Source organism: Lupinus angustifolius, chromosome LG11, assembly GCF_001865875.1.
Source record: "Lupinus angustifolius cultivar Tanjil chromosome LG11, LupAngTanjil_v1.0, whole genome shotgun sequence".
Taxonomy (NCBI): domain Eukaryota; kingdom Viridiplantae; phylum Streptophyta; class Magnoliopsida; order Fabales; family Fabaceae; genus Lupinus; species Lupinus angustifolius.
The window spans coordinates 35324251-35344493 of NC_032019.1; the positions used below are offsets into that span (position 1 = coordinate 35324251).

Sequence of the window (20243 nt, forward strand, 5' to 3'; positions counted from 1 at the left end):
AACTTTAATTTGTAACAATTGTTTTTGCATATTATGAATATGTTAATATTCTTGACCATATAATAGTTTATTTCCTTATTCTTTTACATTTTGTGACATTTTTTCTACATTTTTTTTGCTAGACATATCTTTTGAGATTGATTCACCTTCTGGATTAGTATATGTGAAAGGAAAAACAATACCCCAGAAAATTTTGTTGAAGTTAATAAAAGCTGGTAAACATGCTACAATTATTTGGATTACTTATGGTATGCAAAAAGATAATCAATGGAAAGGACATGACCCTTATTATCAAGGGATAGGTCCTTATGATGCTTATAATCAACAACAACAATTACTACTTCCTTATAACCAATCTTGGAATAATAATACAAATAATTGTTTACTCCAAAGTGGTGTTAGTAATCATATGCAACATGGCCTTGGATATGAACCTAGTCGGCACGGAGGCGAAATGGAAGGCTCTGGTCGTCCACGTCAAAATGAACCTATTGGGTATAGAGGTGAAATGGGAGGGTCTAGTCGTCCACGTCAACACTATTGTCCAGTTCATTCTCGTCGCCATCATTCTCCAGTGAGTTCAAGTAGTGGCTTTGTTCCAGCGCGGAATTCTTCGCCCCCAGCTATGCAATCTGGAGCTAATGGTCATGTAAGGAACAAACCTGGTTCTCGAAAACCTCATCGTATTTTCATTAAGAAAGTTATCGAGAAGATTATTTTGCCATGCTTTTAGCTTTGTTTCAAAGGGATTAGTTGATACCCACTTGGACTTTTGCTCTTATTGCTTAGAATTATGTTAATATTATTAATACAATTTTGAGACATGTTACTTCCTTAAGTTCAAGTTTGGCCCTGCTATCTCTTGTTAATTTACAAAAAACTAAAATCAATGTAATGTCCAGTTAATATTTATACACGGTTAGTACATTATACACCATTCATTTGTATTACATTTTTAAACATAAATGATGAATAATACAATGACAGTATATAAAACTCGTACATTTTCGATGTGCTCTCTTCTAGGAAGATATGTTAATGACAATAGTAGACACTAGAATTCAAAACACAACAAATGACATCAATTGTACCTTATAAAATCAGAAAACATGGGTAAACTATATGTCTTAAGTTCCAACTGAAATGGAATTCTGCTATGTAACTAAACCAAAATAACATGATAATGCACTCATTTCATGCAAAATTAACTGATCATGAAAAAAAAATACAATACAAGCGCGGTTTGACGAATTCGAACTTAAAAGAACTCGAAGTCCAGAAAATTTCCCCCAGGCTTCATGTCATTACCTGCCATCCTCTTACTATTGTTGCCAACCGCAACGGTATCAACTGTTTCGAACTTAGCTGGTGGCTCAGTTTCGACTGGTCTTGGCACGTCTGGTGGTGTGCTGCACCTAATCAACGCCCAGTTCACACCTTCGAAGAACGGATGCTGTTTGAGCTCGGTTGCACCCCTCTTCACCCCGAGACGGTGCTGTGGCTCCTTCACCAGCAAGCCACGGATAAGATCCCGGCTAGCATAACCGGTAGCTGGCGAATCGGGAAACTTTAGCTGCTGACCTACTACATTGAACAATGTAGCGCGGTTTCCTGATCCTTTGAAAGGGGTTTTACCATATAATAGCTCATACAAGAAAATTCCAAATGTCCACCAATCAACTGCACTTCCATGACCTTCACCTTTGATAATTTCCGGGGCAAGGTATTCATGCGTGCCAACGAAGGACATGGACCGAGCTGCTGTAGGTTCAGCGACAAGCTCTGGAAGTCTGTTGCCTGGGAACCCAGGCTCAGCCTTAGGCTTCCGGGACTTCTTGTTTTTCTGAGGAAAGATCCGAGGCAAAAAGCAAGAAGGTTGAATGCATACCGATGAAGGCTCAATACATGCAGGCTGGACACAGAATGCACCACCAGCACGCTTTGACGGGTCACCGTCATAAGTTCTGACGAGTGTAGGTGAAACAGCACATCTAAGAGAAAGATCAAAGTCTGAGAGCATTATGTGACCATCATCTCGAACCAACACATTTTCCGGTTTAAGGTCTCGATACACGACTCCTAGCATGTGAAGATACTCAAGCGCCAACAAGACCTCTGCTGCATAAAAGCTACATACATAGAATGACAAATATTTCAGCCCATCCATGAGAAAGAGAAAACAATATTTTCGAAAAACCCGACATCTAAACAATAAAAGAACATCTCGGTCAGTTTTACTAATAAATTGGATTGTTTTGACATCTGCCAACATGGAAAAGGGCAACGTGGGAGGGAAATTCGGTTATGACTTGTAATGATATACAAGGAAAGAAGAGAATATATAGAGGGTAAGGAAGACCAAAACAAGATTCGTCTTGGGTTGAAATTGAGTCTGTCTAGAACAACGCTAGTAGTGAAGAAAAAGCCTCTACTTCGTAATACAAGAAACAAACCTTAGTCCCACTAGGCATGGTCGGCTACATGGACTGAATGACGCCATAATGTTCTATCGTAAACCATGCCCATTGAAAAAGCAATGTTCCTCTACTTTGTAATAGTTAAGAAAAATAACACGTAATCATAACAGTGAAGTTTTAGAGCGTCTACTACGATGTCATAAAATAAGTACTGTTACATAAGAAGTCACAAAAGCAGCTCAATTAACCACCCCTCTTTCAAATCTTTCTTTCAAGCAAATTTAATGCTCAAAGTTTTATCCACAACACAAACCTCAAAAGGTGAAACAATACGAGATCAAAATCACTGTCATCATCCATGGAATGCATGAAGAAAAAATGGCGATTGGATAAATGACACTTGAATGTATGACATTAACCATGCATGAGAAATGCTAAGATCACTAATTAAATAAGCAGACCTGTGTGATGGAAAGCAAGTATCAATAGTTTCGGTGGATGAATATATATCTGTGAAGTGCAAAACATACCGTGCAGCATACTCCGAGAAATGTTTCCCAGGTTGCCGTTGCCGTAAAGTGTGTAGGTCACCACCTGGACAGTATTCCATTACCAAACAGGAGAATCTATCAGTCTCGAAATGTGTATACAAAGTTGGCAGAAATGGATGGTCCAGCAACTGCAGTATCTCCCTTTCCGTCTGTGCCCTAGTCAGCTTCTTTCTGCTTGCCAAGGACGCCTTGTCCATAACTTTCATTGCGAAGTAACACCGAGTAGCACTCAACTCTGAGAGATATACACTTCCAATATCACCACAGCCAAGTCGTTTTAATAACTTAAAATGACTCATGCCCAAAATCCCATCCCGAGCTCGGACAGCAAGGATAGCCATCCACCTAGGATCATTTCCTTTGTGAGGCTTATAAGCGCTACCAGTTAAGTTACTCCAGTTGCTGTCATCACTGAGGACACTACTATCACTTGCTCGACTCGCACTTGTTTTTCCACTCTCGAGTGAATCTCCCCTCACACTTCCTTTAGCATTATCAAAATTCCTGTCTAAACTAAGCATGCCATCACTAGTGATTGCATCACTCCGATACGTACTTGCACAACTAGTAGCAATGCTCATTGCTCTCACAACACCATTACTATCAATGCTACTATGTGGACTGACATTACCACTTGGAGGCAAAGAAGCATCCCAAACACATTCTTTCTCATCAGAATCTGGAGCAAGGAGAGAATTCTCCGTATTCTGTGATACACGGGCACCCAAATATGGCGAGGATAAGTTTCCCGTATCATTTGATTCTTCAACCAGAATTTCTTCAGGAGAAAGAATAGCTAGGCTTGGTTTTTTAGAGGGAACACGAATTGAAAGATCTTCTAGGAAAGGACCCTTCAAAGACATGCTCTTCATTAAGCATCCAGACTCAGATTTGTTCTGACTTATCGGTACATAAACTGTTCTCATAGGATCAGTGTCAATAGGTTCCGGGGGATGACTAACACCAGAAAATGAACTTGGTCCACTTTCCCGAAATGAATCATCGCTCCCCTTCAATATCTCAATATCAGGCATAAGTTCTTCTCGTTTTGGAAAAGAGGCCTTTCCTTTCCATGTTCTTGTAGGTGCAGCAGGGGAGACAGGTTGTTGAGAGCATCGTGTATCAAATCCCATATCTTCTCTTACGAAAACTACTCTTGCATTCGATAATTGAGCCAACTCTTTGATGGAGCCCAGACGTGTCAGAGGGCCATCCCGTGCTTTAGAAATCTGATTCACTTCTCTTACTCCGTGCATACTTGAAACCTCCTTCCTAGCTTCTCTTATTGCAGCTGCGTGTGTGTTCGATACCTCAGCCAGGTCAGGCAAGGTCCGAGGAAGTGCCCTTGGTTCTGCAACTCTCTCCATATCGCAATATCACATATAATCACATAAAAACCTATAGTTAAGAAAACCCTGCAAATAGAGCAAATAGCTAATTCAATAGAAGCTTCGCCTGGATGGAATCATGTTAATAAATAACCAATTATCAATGACGAACACATAAGTATCTAACAGTGTGTAATGAAAGAATCAAGAACTACTTTGCTTTATAGTTTGGGATGCTGAAAGCACAACAAATGGTATTTAAACCATGCCTAGGTTTACGAGACAGACGATGTGGGAGTTACTTCACAACATGCCTCACAGAAGTCTGTCGGACCAAGCGAATGGTTACTTTTGACCCCCATGACTAAGGGGTGTCTTTTGGCTCATGAAAACCGAAAAGAAGTTAAGATCTGACTCTGATACCATATTAAATTTCCATCTTAAAATCAATTGGAAAATAGAGAAGTAGTCCAACAGGTATTTAAACCATGCCTAGGAGAACGAGGTAGGCAATGTGAGACTTACTTCCCAATACCCACTAGGTGCCTAGATATGGTGGCTACATGGATCAAATGACACAATAGTGTCCCATTGTAAATTGTGTCTATAGACAAATCATTTAAAGCTAAACACCATTGAAAAATAAATCAACATAGAAATGACACATGAAGCCAAATGTAGCTTGAAGCCTCTAGCATAAGAAACCATAGTCATTACCAACCATGTAAAATCAATTTAGTGAATTTACCATTACTGAGATTGCTCTGAATACCTAGGATCTTAAGCTATCCAGGTTTGAAAATTGTTTTCAAATGGAAGATACACAGCTACTGAGAGCAAAATTCATGAAACTTTGGGAATATAATCATCAAAGCCTCAATGACCCATCACTCAGACAGCTCAAAAATACAAACTTTTGAGCAAGAAACTTCAATTTGCAAGGAATGAATGAAGCTCAGCACTCAGCAGACAATAAACTTAGATCATTAAGTGAGTCACAACATGCATAAGATGGTTACCAATACAACTAAATCAAGCCTTAGTCCCACCAGGTGCTTCGGCTACATAGATCGAACGACATCATACTGTTCTACCATAAATTATGTCTCATTGACAAAACATTGATCACAATCAACTGAAAAAACATAGCAGTTATTTTTTAAAGTGGCAGGAATCTAGAAATTCAATGTCCTAAAAAGGAAAATACATAAGAAATAACATGACCCCAAAAAAGTGGAAACAAAAACCAACAAGGTTGAGCAATGCCAAAATGTAAATAAAAAAAACCCAACAACACTTACAACACAAAGAGGGAAAAAAACACAGCAAAAATCTAAGAATGCAAAAATTGGAATGGTGAAAGAAAGAGAGATCTAGGCACCAAAAAATGGAGAATAACCAAAATGAACACCAACCCATCATTCAAAAGAAGAAGAAGAAACTATATGTATCATTTTCTTACCTCTCTTCTTCCTTCCAGAGCTTAACTCTTTCTCTTTCTCTCTAAACTATGTAAGTGTGAAAGTGAAACTAGAATGGAGAGAGAAAAAGAAGAAGATGAAGCAAAAACAACAAAACAAAAGTAAAGTTGTGTTCTTTTCTCTCACTAGAAGTGAGTTTCTCTGTCTTTGAATACTTTGAAACAAACTGAAATTAATTAAAGTGTTGTTGGAGATAGTTATGGTTAGCTTTTGCTTTTTCTGTGTTCTTTTTGTTTTGTTTTTTAAATGAAGAGAAACTGAAACAAGTATCTTCACACTATAGATAATTCTATCTAAATCGATAATATTTACGAATACATAGAATTAACTCTCATAACGAATATTTTTTCATATATGAGAATCGAACTTGAGAACTTGCTTAAGGAAACTGTTGATAAGTAATACACTTTGATTAACAGAAGAGAGAGGGAAAAAGTGATTGTTTAAGAGAGAGAGAAAGTGATTGTTTGTGTGAAATGGTGGTAGAGAGAGAAAGTGGGACCAACTTTGTTTCTTCTTTGAGGTACACTACTTTTCAAAGGTAAGACGGAAAGAAAGAAAGTGAATCTCCAAATTATTTTTAAATTTTAATTTTCAGGATCTCATTTATTTTTTAGATTTTTATAATGTTATGTCTCAATCACTCTTGAATGGAGAAATAAATAAAGACAAATATAATTTAAAGAATACATTTATTTTTTTAATAACAATAAAATTATATTTTTATCATTAAAAATAAATATAGAGATGTCTTTATCTCTCCAATTCTCTTCACAAATAAAGAGGATCGTGGTTAATTATTGAGTTATGATCATTTTTACTAATAGAGAGACTAATATTTCTGAAAACATATTTTTAATGACACTTTTTTTTATTATAATAAAATTACATTTTTTTTATTAAATACAAATGAAAAAATATATATTTATCTCTCTAATACAATGAAATTATCATGCCCATGATAATTAAGTGGAAATAAGTTAGATAGAGTTTGGCTTGTACTTGTCTCCTTTAATTAATATTTGATTGGGTATGGGTTTGGGTTTTAAAATGAGTTTAATATAAGTTTTTTTGGTTTAACTTTGACTCAATTGTAGATTATTAAAGTTCAATACGGTTTACATTTTTGAATATGCATCTCATTAATTTAAATGATAATCATTTATATATATATTGAAGAAATATAAAAGAAATAAGGCAAAGTCAAGATATCTCAATAAAGAAATATTTTAAAAATTTAAGTTTGAAATTATTTATATGTTCCTTAAGATCTATATGTCTATTGTTTATTTATGTGATTGTAGATGAACAACTTTGTCCAAAGCTCCCAAATGAAGATAAAAAAATGGAATAAATAAGATTTGAACATGGAATGTTTCTAATGATATGGCAAACATGTTAAGTGTCAAATTCAACCTTGTATTTTCATCACTTAAATTGTTATATCTCTAATTGATGTGTTCTTATGTCTTGAACCCCTAGGTTTGTGTTATGGGTAAGTAAGACCAGACCTTACCTGCTCATCCGATTGTCTTAATTATGATCGAGTTTGGATATGGTCGAGTTTCATCAGGTCTAGGTTGAGTTTAGGTTCAAAATTAGATTCAGTCAATATTCAGGATCGGGTAGGGACCAGACATGACCCGACCCGACATGTCCTATATTCACTCATTCATCAAGTTTGCATGTGTCTTCATTCAAATGTGTATAGAGTAATGACACATTTTTTGTCGAAAGTTCCATCAATTCTCTAATTTTCTGTCATATATACATGATTAATAATATATATACATATATGATTTTATATGTTAAATTGCATATTCATAATAATAAATAATATTGAGAAGACTTTATCTAAAATGAGTATGTATTATATCTAATCAAGTCTAGGGTTAGTGCTGAGTTTAAAAGCTGACACAGTCGATATTTAGAGTCAGATTAGCTTCGAGTCTGGGGTCAGGTCTGAGTTCAAAAATATGATTCTCCAACATTTTGGGTCGGATAAAGACAAACTTTAACTCGGCCCATACTTAAACCTAGTTTATGTAACAACCACAATAATGACAATCTTATTTTAACATCACAAATTATGAGTTCTATCTAACAACACATTAATACCATGCAAATGATACTAATGTATGCCATTTGACATAACATTGTTGTAACCCATATCCAAGTATAAACAATGATCTTCTATCCCAAAAACTGTATCTCTTCTTGACCTTATTCAATAAATGTACACTAAGTAATATAACTTTGTTTTTACATATTTTTTATTTAATTGAATGCTACATTTTAATTGGTCTGAGACATAAATTCAAGTATACTATTGCTCCTTCTTTCCTAATATCCTACTTGCACACATATATAGCTGATGTTCCATAATAGAGACAAATCTCATCTATATCGCTCGCACCTCTATTTGTGACTCATCGTATATCCAAAGAGTATAGACCCTCTCCATTAATGAAGAGACAAATCCTTGAAAAACCAAAGAAAATTTAACATGTAATGACATATCTACCATTTTAAGTATAATAGAATAATATTTTTGTCATTCAAAGCACAAATAAATTAAAATATTTGCCTCTCCATTAATGAAGATGATCCCTATTCATATCGAAATGAACCTTTTTGACCACGTAGTTAAAAATGACATTTCACTTTCTCAAAACATATAATTTCTCATGTTAAAAATCATTGTGTTGTTAGGTATGAAAACCACAAACCCATTGTTACTATGAAAATCACTTAAAACAATCACAGAATGTTCCTTGTAACCTTATAATATTCCCATCAAAGCATTATTTTCTTTTTGAGAAAATGAGGAAAATATTCCAAAATTGACTCATAGGAATTGCACCATCAATCCCAAGCAACTTCCAAATCTATCATTTATTCATATTACATTTTTGAATAGTCAATAATAATTAAATATGAATGGTTGATAATACAATAACAATATATAAAACTTATATACGGTAAGTTTATACATTTTTATCTCATGATTAAGATAATAAGTAAATCATGTCAAAAATTTGATATCCATCATGATACTACAAGAATCTAAATCACACATTTTTCATTAAAAATTGTGATGGTTATGTTGTATATGTCAAGAATCCACCAACTTTTATATCTTATAGTAGTCACAATTTTTTTTTGCTACCACCATCTTAATAAGTATCATACTAAAAGTTTTTCTTTGTTTGTCTCTAATAATTTTGCTACCACCATCTTAATAAGTATCATACTAATTAATAAGGTGCCAAAGATTGATATTGACATTTTATCCATAGGATTAAAATCAAATTTATAGAACATATAAAGACTAAATCTAGAGAAAAAAAATTTCAGGGACAATAAGTAGAACTTGCTTAATTTACATGGACAAAAGCATGTTTAATCCAAAAAAATATATATCTCACCTTACATTATTTATTTAGGTTTTATTTGCGATTTGAGTTTTGATGGAAAATATTAGGTCTAAGAGTCATGAAATACAATTGTGAAATAATTCTAAAGTCTTTCCTTAACCTACAAAACTTTAATTTAGAGAAAATTAAGGGATCATTAAATATAGCTAATTGTTCCCAATTCATCCACAATGTGTTCGAGTAATAGATACAATGTAAATCATAATCATAATCATGTTGTTATACATGAGTGTAATATCTATGCACTGACTGACAGTATAAAAATATATATACAGTCAGTGTATTATCCACCATTCATTTTGATTATTTTTTTGTAAAAAGACAATGATTATGGAAAATGAACTATTAAAATTGGATTCACAAATAAATTTGAAATTAGATTGATTGGTTCTTTACAAGATCAATTATAATTTCTAAGTGACCCAAACATGATTCAACTTCCATCATTGTTTTGAATCAATTTGTAGGTGTTCTAAAATGATTAGCAATCCCATTATAATTGTTGATACCAACACTATTATAATAACTATCCCTATTATTCTTATCGATATTATCATTATTGTCATCGCCATCACCATTTATCATTGTCATCATTGCGGTGGATGGATAGCCACCAAATATGTTGTAACTCGATTATTTAAGAGTTTAAAATTTATGTATATTGTTAGCACTATATCATTCATCATTAATCTGTATTACTTTCATTTGAGAATCATTGATAGTCAACAGATCAATACGTGAATGATTTGCTGACAATGTTTTAACTCAACTATTTACAGAGTTTAAAATTTATGTACATTGTTAGCACTATATCATTCATAATTAATATGTATTACTTTTGTTTGAGAATCATTGATAGTCAACAGATCAATACGCGAATGATTTGCTGACAATGATGTAACTCAACTATTTATCGATTTAAAATTTATGTACATTGTTAGTTCTACATCATCCATCATTAATCTGTATTACTTTCGTTTGAGAATCATTGATAGTCAACATACCAATATGAATGATTTGCTGACAATGTTGTAACTCGACTATTTACGGAGTTTAAAACTTATGTACATTGTTAGCATTATATCATCCATCATTAATCTGTATTACTTTCGTTTGAGAATCATTGATAGTCAACTATCAATATGTGAATGATTTGTAGACAATGTTGTAACTCGACTATTTACGGAATTTAAAATTTATTTACATTGTTAGCATTATATCATCCATCATTAATCTGCATTACTTTCGTTTGAAAATCATTAATGGTCAACAGATCAATACGTGAATGATTTGCTGATAATGTAATATAGATCGAAGAAATATATAACTAGGACTATGTATACATTAAAGAATAGAATATATTGAGCCTTCTCCAATTCACTCCACAACAACAATCTTCAATTCAATTTCAAAAATCCCAAACCCTAATTTCCATTTCAATCGATTCCAAAAAACCCTTATTCGTTCCTCTTATCGATCACACTCATTCATAGAGAAGATGGACATTGAACAAAAGCAATCGGAGATCATCGATCACTTCATTAAAGAAGCATCTTCTGCTTCCTCTAACGCTTCCACACTCGCTTCTCTCATAACCGAAGCCACTTCTCACCCTTCACTCTTCGCTTTCTCTGAGATTCTCTCTCTCCCCAATGTTCTTCAGGTTCATCTTTCTCCAACTCTATGCGTTTCGCTATTTAGTTATGTTTTCTGTTGTTTTGAAAATTGTTTATAGATTCTTTTGTATGTGTATATGGGTGGTTTTTGTTGTTGCAAACTGCAAAGTGAATTTAAAGGAGATGTTATTGTTTTGTTCAATGTGATCGCGAATGCGATGTATTGAATTCCAGCTGCTACGAAAATTGGGGGAAAATGAGAGTTAATTTTCTTCTTGCATTTTCATTTTGGTTTTTGTGGCGCTATTTGAGAGTTAATTGGATTCCATTACCTTTTAACATTTCAAGTGTTTCGAGAAATCAAACAGCGCCGATTTTGATATTTGCATTCTGCTTGTGAATTATTTGTTATGATCAGGAGTTATTTAACTTGGACATGTATCACTTGTATAATTCTCCTTTTTATTATTTATTTTTTAAATTTTTACTGGCACCTGTAATACTAGAACTTTGTTTTTATCAAACATTTTGAGAACTGATTCCTACATATCTGCTGTAATTTTTTGACTCATGTTACTCTACAGCTTGAAGCAACTGAAAACTCAGCCTACCTTGACATGCTTCGATTGTTTGCACATGGAACTTGGAGTGATTACAAGAGTAAGCCTAAGGATTCAACTTTCTGTTATTTTTCCTGCATTTTTGTCATTTAATAGTTACTCTGTCGACTATGTTCACTATATGGTGGGTGAGTATTTTACTGCCTTTATTAGTTGTTTTTTTTGTTATGAATAGTATGTTGTTGATACTATCATGGTCAGTATTGTAGTAACCATCCATTACTACATGGTGACATGTGCATGGCAAATAGTGAAGCTTGAATTTATTTAATGCAACCATCAGATGCTCACATAATATAGAAATTTGTAACTCATGGAAAGATAGTTACATGGGGTAGGAAGGAGGATGATTGAGAAATGAGTCCTGATAGCCATTTATCTTGTCTTGACTTTTAGCAGTTTATTTCCTAATTTTGTGTTTTCTATTTTTTTTGTAGGATAATAAATAATATTAGACTGTTGTTACTCGATAGTTTACAGTGGCATTATCAGTTTAGGTCTTTATTTGATTGTTTTACAAATTCTCTGTGTGCTTCCCTTCACAATGAATTTATGTTTATGATACTTCTGGTGAGTTTCATGTGGTAGAAAATTTTCTGATTATGTTTTCTGGTGAGTTTTTCCTTTTAAATTTATATAGTGTGGGGCTTTTTTAGTTTTTAGTATGTACTAAAGTTCTTTTAGCACGGCAGCCAATGGTCCAACTTTGGCTGCAACAACATCCACCATATATGATGGATTTTTGGCTCAGTCAGTAGGGACCTATTTCATTTTTATAAAAGTATAGGGACCTGTTTAAAAATATTTTAAGACACAGGGACTCATTTGAAAATTCAGTTAAACTTTAGGGACCAAAAGAGCAATTTACTTTTAATTTTATGGTTGCAAGCAATCATATCTTTGGTAGTTTTGAATCGGCTAGGTGCTGTATATTATTGTATTGTGATATAAAAAGCCTTTCAAGGTATATGCATAACATTTTTTCTTTATGCTTTGTGTGTGTGTTCTTACTACTTATAGTTGATGGTAATAATTTAATGGTTTTTGTTAAAAAGTTTAAGTGGCTTACAGGCAATGCTAGTCGTCTTCCACAACTGGTACCTGATCAGATCCTTAAGCTAAAGCAACTTACAGTTCTTACTATGGCTGATACACACAAGGTATTACCCATTCATTCCTTAGTTATTGGCTGTCTTGTTTTGCTTGACTTGATGATTACCAATGTCTCACTCCAGTCCACATAACTTGCTTGTCTTTTATTGGTTTAAAGTTATATTATAAGTGGAAGTTTGTTTATATTTCTGAAGTCCTAAGTTGCTATGTCTAGTGACCCTCCCCCCCTCCAAAAAAATGGTTAGTGCAATGTCCTTACTGGATATACCCATGACCTGTTAATCGAAGTTGTTGTCTATGCTTCTTGTTGTTAAGTATTAATACCTTTTTTCAAAGGGGGGAGCATTGATGATTCTTAGTCTGTTTTTATGTTCCTTCTGTCGTTGTTCAAGGAACCATCTCCAACCTGTAGTCTTTAGAAAGATGGGACAGTCTTGAAGCATTTTTAGGTAGTTTTTGGTAGATGTGTTCTGAACTGGACGGAATAAATAGAACAAAACAGAACAGAATTCTCTTTGGTTCCACATCTCTGTGTGTAACGGAACCAAAGTATTATTTTTTTAATATCATGCTTTTCCAAAAGGCCAGTCCAACTGTTCTTCTCAATAAGGTAGGCTGGATACATTGTGTCAGATAGGGAACCCAACATGTGGACTGTGGAGTTCCAATTTAGCCTGTATCTCACCCTTCAACCTGTTCAGGCAAATTTCCCAAAAAACATTGACTCATTGGAGTTAAAAACTGGTCCTGAATGTCACAATTTGGCTCAACAGAGTATTGTCTTCCACCTTTGCCCTATGATATGTACCTCGATTGCTGAATCTAAGTTACACTGTGAGGCATATCTCTAATCACCCATAACTCTCTCCTGAGCCTTCTCACAATTCTTCATCATTGCTTCTTGTTTTTCTCTCCATCATTCAACCCCCTCTCAAATCTCAATTACTTCCATTCTTGCCTCCATGCATGTGCTTACCATTGACAATTCCCAGTTTATGAGCTTTGAATCCCGTTGATAGAAAACAGGATCAAGTATGTAAAAATAGAACTAAGAGAAGATTTATATCTCCTTTACTGAGCTGATGTCAAGGTTAGATACGATCTTTATATAAAACTGAAGGAAGTATAGTATTTATCATACAAGTAAATAAAGGACAAACCACGAAATTCAAGAAGCCTAATTCTTCCCCAGCCATTTCTTTCTCTCTCTGCTATTCCCCATTTTTATATGTTTGTGTCTTAACATAATTCCCCCTCCAAAAAAATATCCCTCCTTCCGTGATGCTTTCAATTACTGGCTCTGATGAACGTTTTCCTGTCTTGGTCATTGTTTTTAGCCTTCCTTGGAGGATGGATGTCTGGTCATTGTTTTTAGCCTTCCTTGGAGGATGGATGTCCTATCCTCCCCTTAAGCCTCTAACAAAATTTCTTTCTATTAAAGAAGGAAGAAACAACTGTTCTATACGTTATATTTCTTGATTTTGTATATTATTCTCCGTGCAAGTCATCATTATAATTGTGCTTTCTTTTTCTATGCACTTTTGTACAACAATGTCTGGTTGATTAACATTTAAAAGTTGCTTTGTTTGATTCTCTATTTTTGTGTTTGCCCTTGTCTTTTGACATGTGCAATTAATTTTAAAAATTCTTACTTATGGATTTTGTTTCCCAGGTGTTACCCTATGACCAACTGATGCAGGAGTTAGATGTGTCAAATGTTCGTGAACTTGAAGATTTTCTGATTAATGAATGCATGTATGCGGTAGGCATCTTTCCCTTCGATATAGTATATCACTTCTCACATAATTCCATGGAATTGCAATTCAGAGGGTATGGGTTAGAATTGGACTTGTATAAATTTAGTTATAATTCCATGGAATTGGTTCATGGAATTGTAATTCCAATTCAAATGGACATCCAAACATTAGAATTAAAATGTCAAGGCCCAATTCCAATTCCATAGCCAATTCCACTTGCCAAAGTGAAAAGAACAAAAAATAGAGGATAAGACATCTGCCTATGAAGCATGCCAATCTCTCTAAATATGTTTGACAAAGAGAACCTTCTAATGAGGTCATGATAAGAACTTAAAGGGAAGCTAAGATAGCCCACTTTCGTTTTTTAAAGCATAACAACATCAGGCATTGCTTTACAAATCTCCTCTGTAACTCAGTCTTTTCTCCTTCACCATACTACCCAACCCTCTAATGTTGTAACTTTGGAGCTTCATTAACAAACTTGGTCACCTCCCTACCTACTCATAACTAATATTAGACACCAACTCAAATTATCCTTTACATCCTCTGAAGAACTATCAGCTTTGGCAATTTCCTCAAATATGTCCCTTCAGACATTATTCTAATCATTTGAATTGGCACTAAAATGGGAAGGAGTCTCTTTCTCGAAGGAAACCCTCACTTGAAGGACTAAATTTAAATAAAAAAGCTACTGGACCAAGTTTAAAAAGCAAATCAATATAGTGGACGAATCACCCTATTGTGCCTGTTATAATGATGAAATGCATTATGGAATAAATTTTAGATGATAGATATATTTGACATTACTTTATTCTAGTTTTGTTTTTGGAATTTTTATTGTATTTATCTAGTGGCTTTATCCCATTATCTTTTTTTCTTTCATATTGTCTTGCCCCAGAAAATGTAAGATTCAAATTAATGAATAAATTGATAAACATGGAAATAATTCATTAATGGTTGATGTCTTTTTGACGAACTTTTCCTGCTCTTATCAGGGAATAGTCAGAGGAAAGCTGGATCAGTTACAGCGATGCTTTGAGGTCCCAACTGATCCTCATCTCTGCTATTGTCAAAATTTGCCCTTTTGATGCCTTTGTATTTTTATTATTTAACGAGCTTTTAATTAGGAAATTAGTTGAGCTTTGAGAGTGGTTTCAGGTCCAATTTGCAGCAGGGAGGGACTTAAGGCCTGCTCAACTGGGAAATATGATACACACACTGTCTAACTGGTATTCTGTTATGAATAATTTGTATTCATATGTGTGATTAGAAAGTCAATTACCTATATCTGGAAAATAATATTTAAATTTCCTTGTCTGACAATAAACCATGCCTACTGATAGTGTACAGAAGTTATATCTGCGCAAGTTTATGATTTCCTTGCTTCATTACTTCAGAGCTCTGAATTATTGGATTATAGCCACTTTTGAAAACAGCTTATATTTTCGTATGTTCAACATCCAAGTTCAGTTACAGTTGGATTAAACTTCTACCTATAGTTGGCATAATTTTGTATTAGATAGAAAAATAGGAAAAATTAAGTTGTAGACTTTTGTTTTGAAATTATGTTAGTCCTGTTTCTTGTTTGTTCCAGAACTTCTCTCAAAATGGTTTTTATCTATAATGTGATGTATTGAGTTTCTTCAAAATACTGTTGAAGTTTAATTAATGATTGGGAAACATAGGTTGTCTACATCAGAAAATCTGCTTGTTACAATTCAAGAGAAGATAAAATGGGCTGATTCTATGGGTGAAATTGACATGAAGCACAGGAAGGACGTGGAGGAGAAGGTGGAAGAAGTAAAAAAGTCCCTTTTCAAGGTCGGTTGAATTTATTTTTAGGCCTTTCTTTTTCACATCATTTTTCTCCTTAAATTCAGTGATAAAAGTCCCATAAAAGGCTTGTCTGTAATTTTAATCTTGTTCACAATTTTCCCTCTATGTTGCTCTCTTTGCCAGAGGTGATGTTTTCTATGAAGGGTTTGCACTGAATATGTAGAAGTTTTCATTTATCCCTTCTGTAACTGTCTTCTGGTATTATCTATTATCTGGTGGTTGTATGGTGAAAGCTGGAATTCTCATGCCAGCATCATCTGCCAACTTAAAATAAATTATATCAATTGACAACTTAAAATTATTAAGGTCTATCTGGGCCTTTTTGTGTGCAAGGTTTCACATTTTCCTCCAATCTCGTCCTGTCATTCTTAAGCTCAAGCACTGGCTTGAAGTTGTTCTCGTGTCCGAGCCTGTTAATCATAATCATGGCAACAACGGAACTCTTCTTATCCACCGGAGTTTACTGTTATATCCCTAAGTTATATAACTGATATCTAGGAAAACTGCTATTTACAGTTTCTGAATAGTATCCCTGCATTAATTTGTGTCGATCAGGAAACTAGTTGTCAAACTATTTAAGTGTCACACACAGACATCCTTTTCTTATTTCATATCCCAATTATATTCTGATAATGTCTTATAAGCCATGTCTGTGCAGTCATGCTACATTCCTGATCTTATCATTGCTGATTGTCACTATATATTTGGGGTATTTGTGTGCGGGCTTGGTTTGGCAAAACCTATCCTTGAATAAAACCAATCATTATCTGTCTAAATTTTCAAAAGAATGTGTTTACAGAATTTTGTTAATCTGAGGGAAAAGTTATCCAAATCATTGTTATCGAAAAAATAAGAGGAAAAACATTAGTATGTATATTGGATTCGGTAAGTGAATTTGAGTTCTGAAGCAATGGGCTGGATATATATTTGAAGAATATGTCTTGGACCACAGTAGAACATCCTGATTTTGAGAAAACTATATCAATCCAATGATTTATTTTAGTTCGATTGGGTTGGATCAGTTCATCAGACCCTCTAACTACTACATGCAGTTAGTTATATGGGATGGTGGAATTTGATTACTGAAAGACTTTCATGAGAAAAACTGTGTACTTTTATCATTGAGATGAAAAAAATCATATTCGAAAAAGTAGTGGAGAAAATGAAGTGCACAAAATCCATTTCATAAAACCTAATTTATTTCTATATTAAGTAATAACAGGAGTTTTAGTTTATTTATACACATAGATAATTGCCTTTCTATATTGTTGGGATATATTGGTCGACATGTCATACTTACTTCGTGGCAGAAGTTACACACTGTTAGCAGGCAGACATCAACTTCAGGGGCCATGAGGAGATCTGCCCTGAATCTGGTGGAGTAATGGACTATGAAGAAGATCGAATCCGACCAAAGAGGTAATTTGAGAGTACTTTATGTATATCAATGTCATGTGTTTGCTATAATTGTCATGACAAAAGTTAAACCAGCCATGAAATCACCACTGGTTTCTATTCCCTGAATGGCCAATTTGGTTTAACTTTGAATATTGCTGTCATTTTTGTATATAGATTATTTTGTGACTTGAATGTCCAGATACTATATTCATCATTACTGAATTACATTTTTCTCTTGTGGCCTTCATATCCTAAACTTACATGGCATAATAATAGTCTATCAACTGGAACCAACATTGTAAATGACATTTTAGACGAAGCTTGATTATAAATTTGTTCGGTAACATCTGATTATAATATGCATTTGGTTTAGATGATCGACTTTTCCGTTGTATTGAAAGATTCTTGTCTTGGAGAATTTGCAGGAGGCGGCATCCAATACATTGAAATCGAACATTATAGTTGGATAAAGCAGCTCATTGGATGGGTGTTTCAGTAGCTTGCCTGACCTTTTCTTTTCATGGCATGCATCAAGAATGTATGACTTCTGTGACAAGTATGCCTCTTCATTATTGCACTTCTTTGTTTTACATTCTCACCATAAAGTGAGATAGGAGCATGAAAAACAAACAAGAGGGATTATGTTATGAGAATTCATAGTATTTCTTGAAGCATTGATAACCCTAGAGGTTGCAAGAGCAAGCTGAGATTGTGGTGCAGCTTTATTACTTAAGCTTTTTTTAGGTAGCTAAAGGATATGTTATTATTATGCTTCATATATGCTGCATTTATTGCATTACTGTACTATCTGATGACACTATATATATTCCAAAAAATAGATATATTGTAGCGTATAAGTGTTAATGGCCTGCATTGTGGTAAAATTGTAACACTGTTGTGTGATTACTACTACATTTGCTGTTAGTTAGAATAACTTGTTAATGTTCTTGCTAAAATATTATTTCTTTGGATACATTTGCAAATATTAGAGTGGAAATGTATTGAGCATTTTTGGAGTAAATTACTCAATGAAAAATAACCAAAAGTATATCTTAGAAGAGCCCAATTCATCTAGAGCCCAATTGTAAACTAGTATTTATTCTGCAACATGGTAGGTGGAGTGAGAAAAGAGTATTTCCCTTCTGTTTTAAACTAGGTTGTGTACCCTTGTGATGCAATAATTTATTTTTAAGAGTCAATCATAATTAACATATAAATAATGGATTATATATTATAAACATAAAAATTACTTATACGATTAATGCATACATATTAAATTTAATAAATAAATAATGTGAATATATTGATAAAAATAACTAATAAAAATTGTTTGAATTTTGAATTGTATAATGATAATAGGCTGTCGCGTGACATAATTCCATATGAAAACACTGTTATATATAATTCCTGTTTTTTTTTGTTAATTTAAAAGTTTAAATCTCACCCACTTATAAAATATACTAATATTTACTTAAATGTATTTGTCCCATAAGTTATATAATTTTGGAGTTAATTCTCTTTCTTTTGTACTTATGCAACTTCGAAATTCAGAACTCAAGATCAAACATAGTAGGGTTGAAATTAGTGGTATTATCCTTGAACTGTTGGGATTAGGGTAATCCAAACTTGATAGGAAAACTCAACCGAAAACCAATGGTTTTCTCCCATGAAATAGGGATGATTTTTCAGAAATAAATACATCATATCAAAAGAGGGTTTGGAAATGGAACAATAAATCAAATCCATTTTTTTTGTGCGATTTGGCTGCTGCAACAATTCAATTTGCAATTCAAGAGGATTTGAACCACACTTTCCCCACCTAGCATGTTGCAGAATTTTGCTTATGTGTACTAGGTGTGTTTTCTAGTATGTATTGCTTCCAGAACACTTTAGATAATGAATAAAGTGCAAACTTAATCATTTAATGTTGATATTATGATAAGAAGTATAGATAATAAATTATAAATTTGTTAAAAATAGAGCTATGACACTAACTAATAAAAAAAGTTGAAATTTATTCTGTTCTATATGGCAACACTCACTTTTTCTTAGCTTTCAAGCAAGAAGAGCCGGAAATAGAGAAGAAACTAATTTCTTTCGGGGTTTATAGTTGTCCCTCTCAATAAGTGTCGCTTCCAAAAATATTTCACTCTACTTACCTTCGTTTCTCTAATGCCCACTTTTCTCTTTTGTTGTTGTCCAACTCCACCTAATTCAATGATAACTTTATTTAATAATCCATAATATAATATGTCATTACATGCTTGTCCTAACTCAATTTTCATCTATATATATTATAGTAGTAGGTATGGTTAGACACATCAAAAGGGATTTTAGGATAGTAAACTAAATTAACCCCCATAATTCTTTTGATTAAATTAGGAGCATTAAATTGCATCTAACATTAAAGGTAATGTCTTTATTTGTTGGTTGTTAACCAAACGTAATTTAGCCAAATTAACCTTTTGGCGTAATTTAATTTTTTTATCCTTTTCCTGAAAGCGCAACAAGTCAAGACTTGCACATTTGACGTTAACCTAAATTTTGATAAAGACAACAAACACACAAGTAAGTTTGAAGATCATACAACAAACAACGAGCCGAAGACTCAAGTGTTACATCTATAGACTTAGGGCGTTGTAAGTTTTATCTTTGTTAGAAGTCTTAAGATGATTGCCTTAGATCGAGT

The 20243-nt window shown here is 33.7% G+C and overlaps 2 protein-coding genes across 6 annotated transcripts; one reads left to right on the forward strand and one right to left on the reverse strand.

The window, feature by feature from the left end:
* Nucleotides 1164-5999, reverse strand: LOC109360896 (serine/threonine-protein kinase D6PKL1-like). The gene is made up of 3 exons (XM_019606094.1): nt 5759-5999; nt 2948-4383; nt 1164-2129 (listed from the first exon to the last, which is right to left on the reverse strand). The coding sequence occupies exons 2-3, from the start codon at nt 4333-4335 to the stop codon at nt 1259-1261; spliced, it is 2259 nt and encodes a 752-aa protein (XP_019461639.1). The 5' UTR covers nt 4336-4383; nt 5759-5999; the 3' UTR covers nt 1164-1258.
* Nucleotides 10567-18418, forward strand: LOC109361244 (COP9 signalosome complex subunit 7-like). 5 transcript variants are annotated; one of them, XM_019606634.1, is made up of 9 exons: nt 10567-10877; nt 11415-11490; nt 12522-12610; nt 14236-14325; nt 15316-15360; nt 15479-15549; nt 16006-16141; nt 17467-17575; nt 17980-18418. In XM_019606634.1, exons 1-8 carry the CDS (start codon nt 10713-10715, stop codon nt 17539-17541), a joined length of 747 nt encoding a protein of 248 aa, XP_019462179.1. In that variant the 5' UTR covers nt 10567-10712; the 3' UTR covers nt 17542-17575; nt 17980-18418. The 5 variants fall into 5 exon arrangements, with proteins under 5 accessions (XP_019462179.1, XP_019462180.1, XP_019462177.1 ...); XM_019606635.1 differs by having other exon boundaries at nt 17470-17575; XM_019606632.1 differs by having other exon boundaries at nt 17484-17575.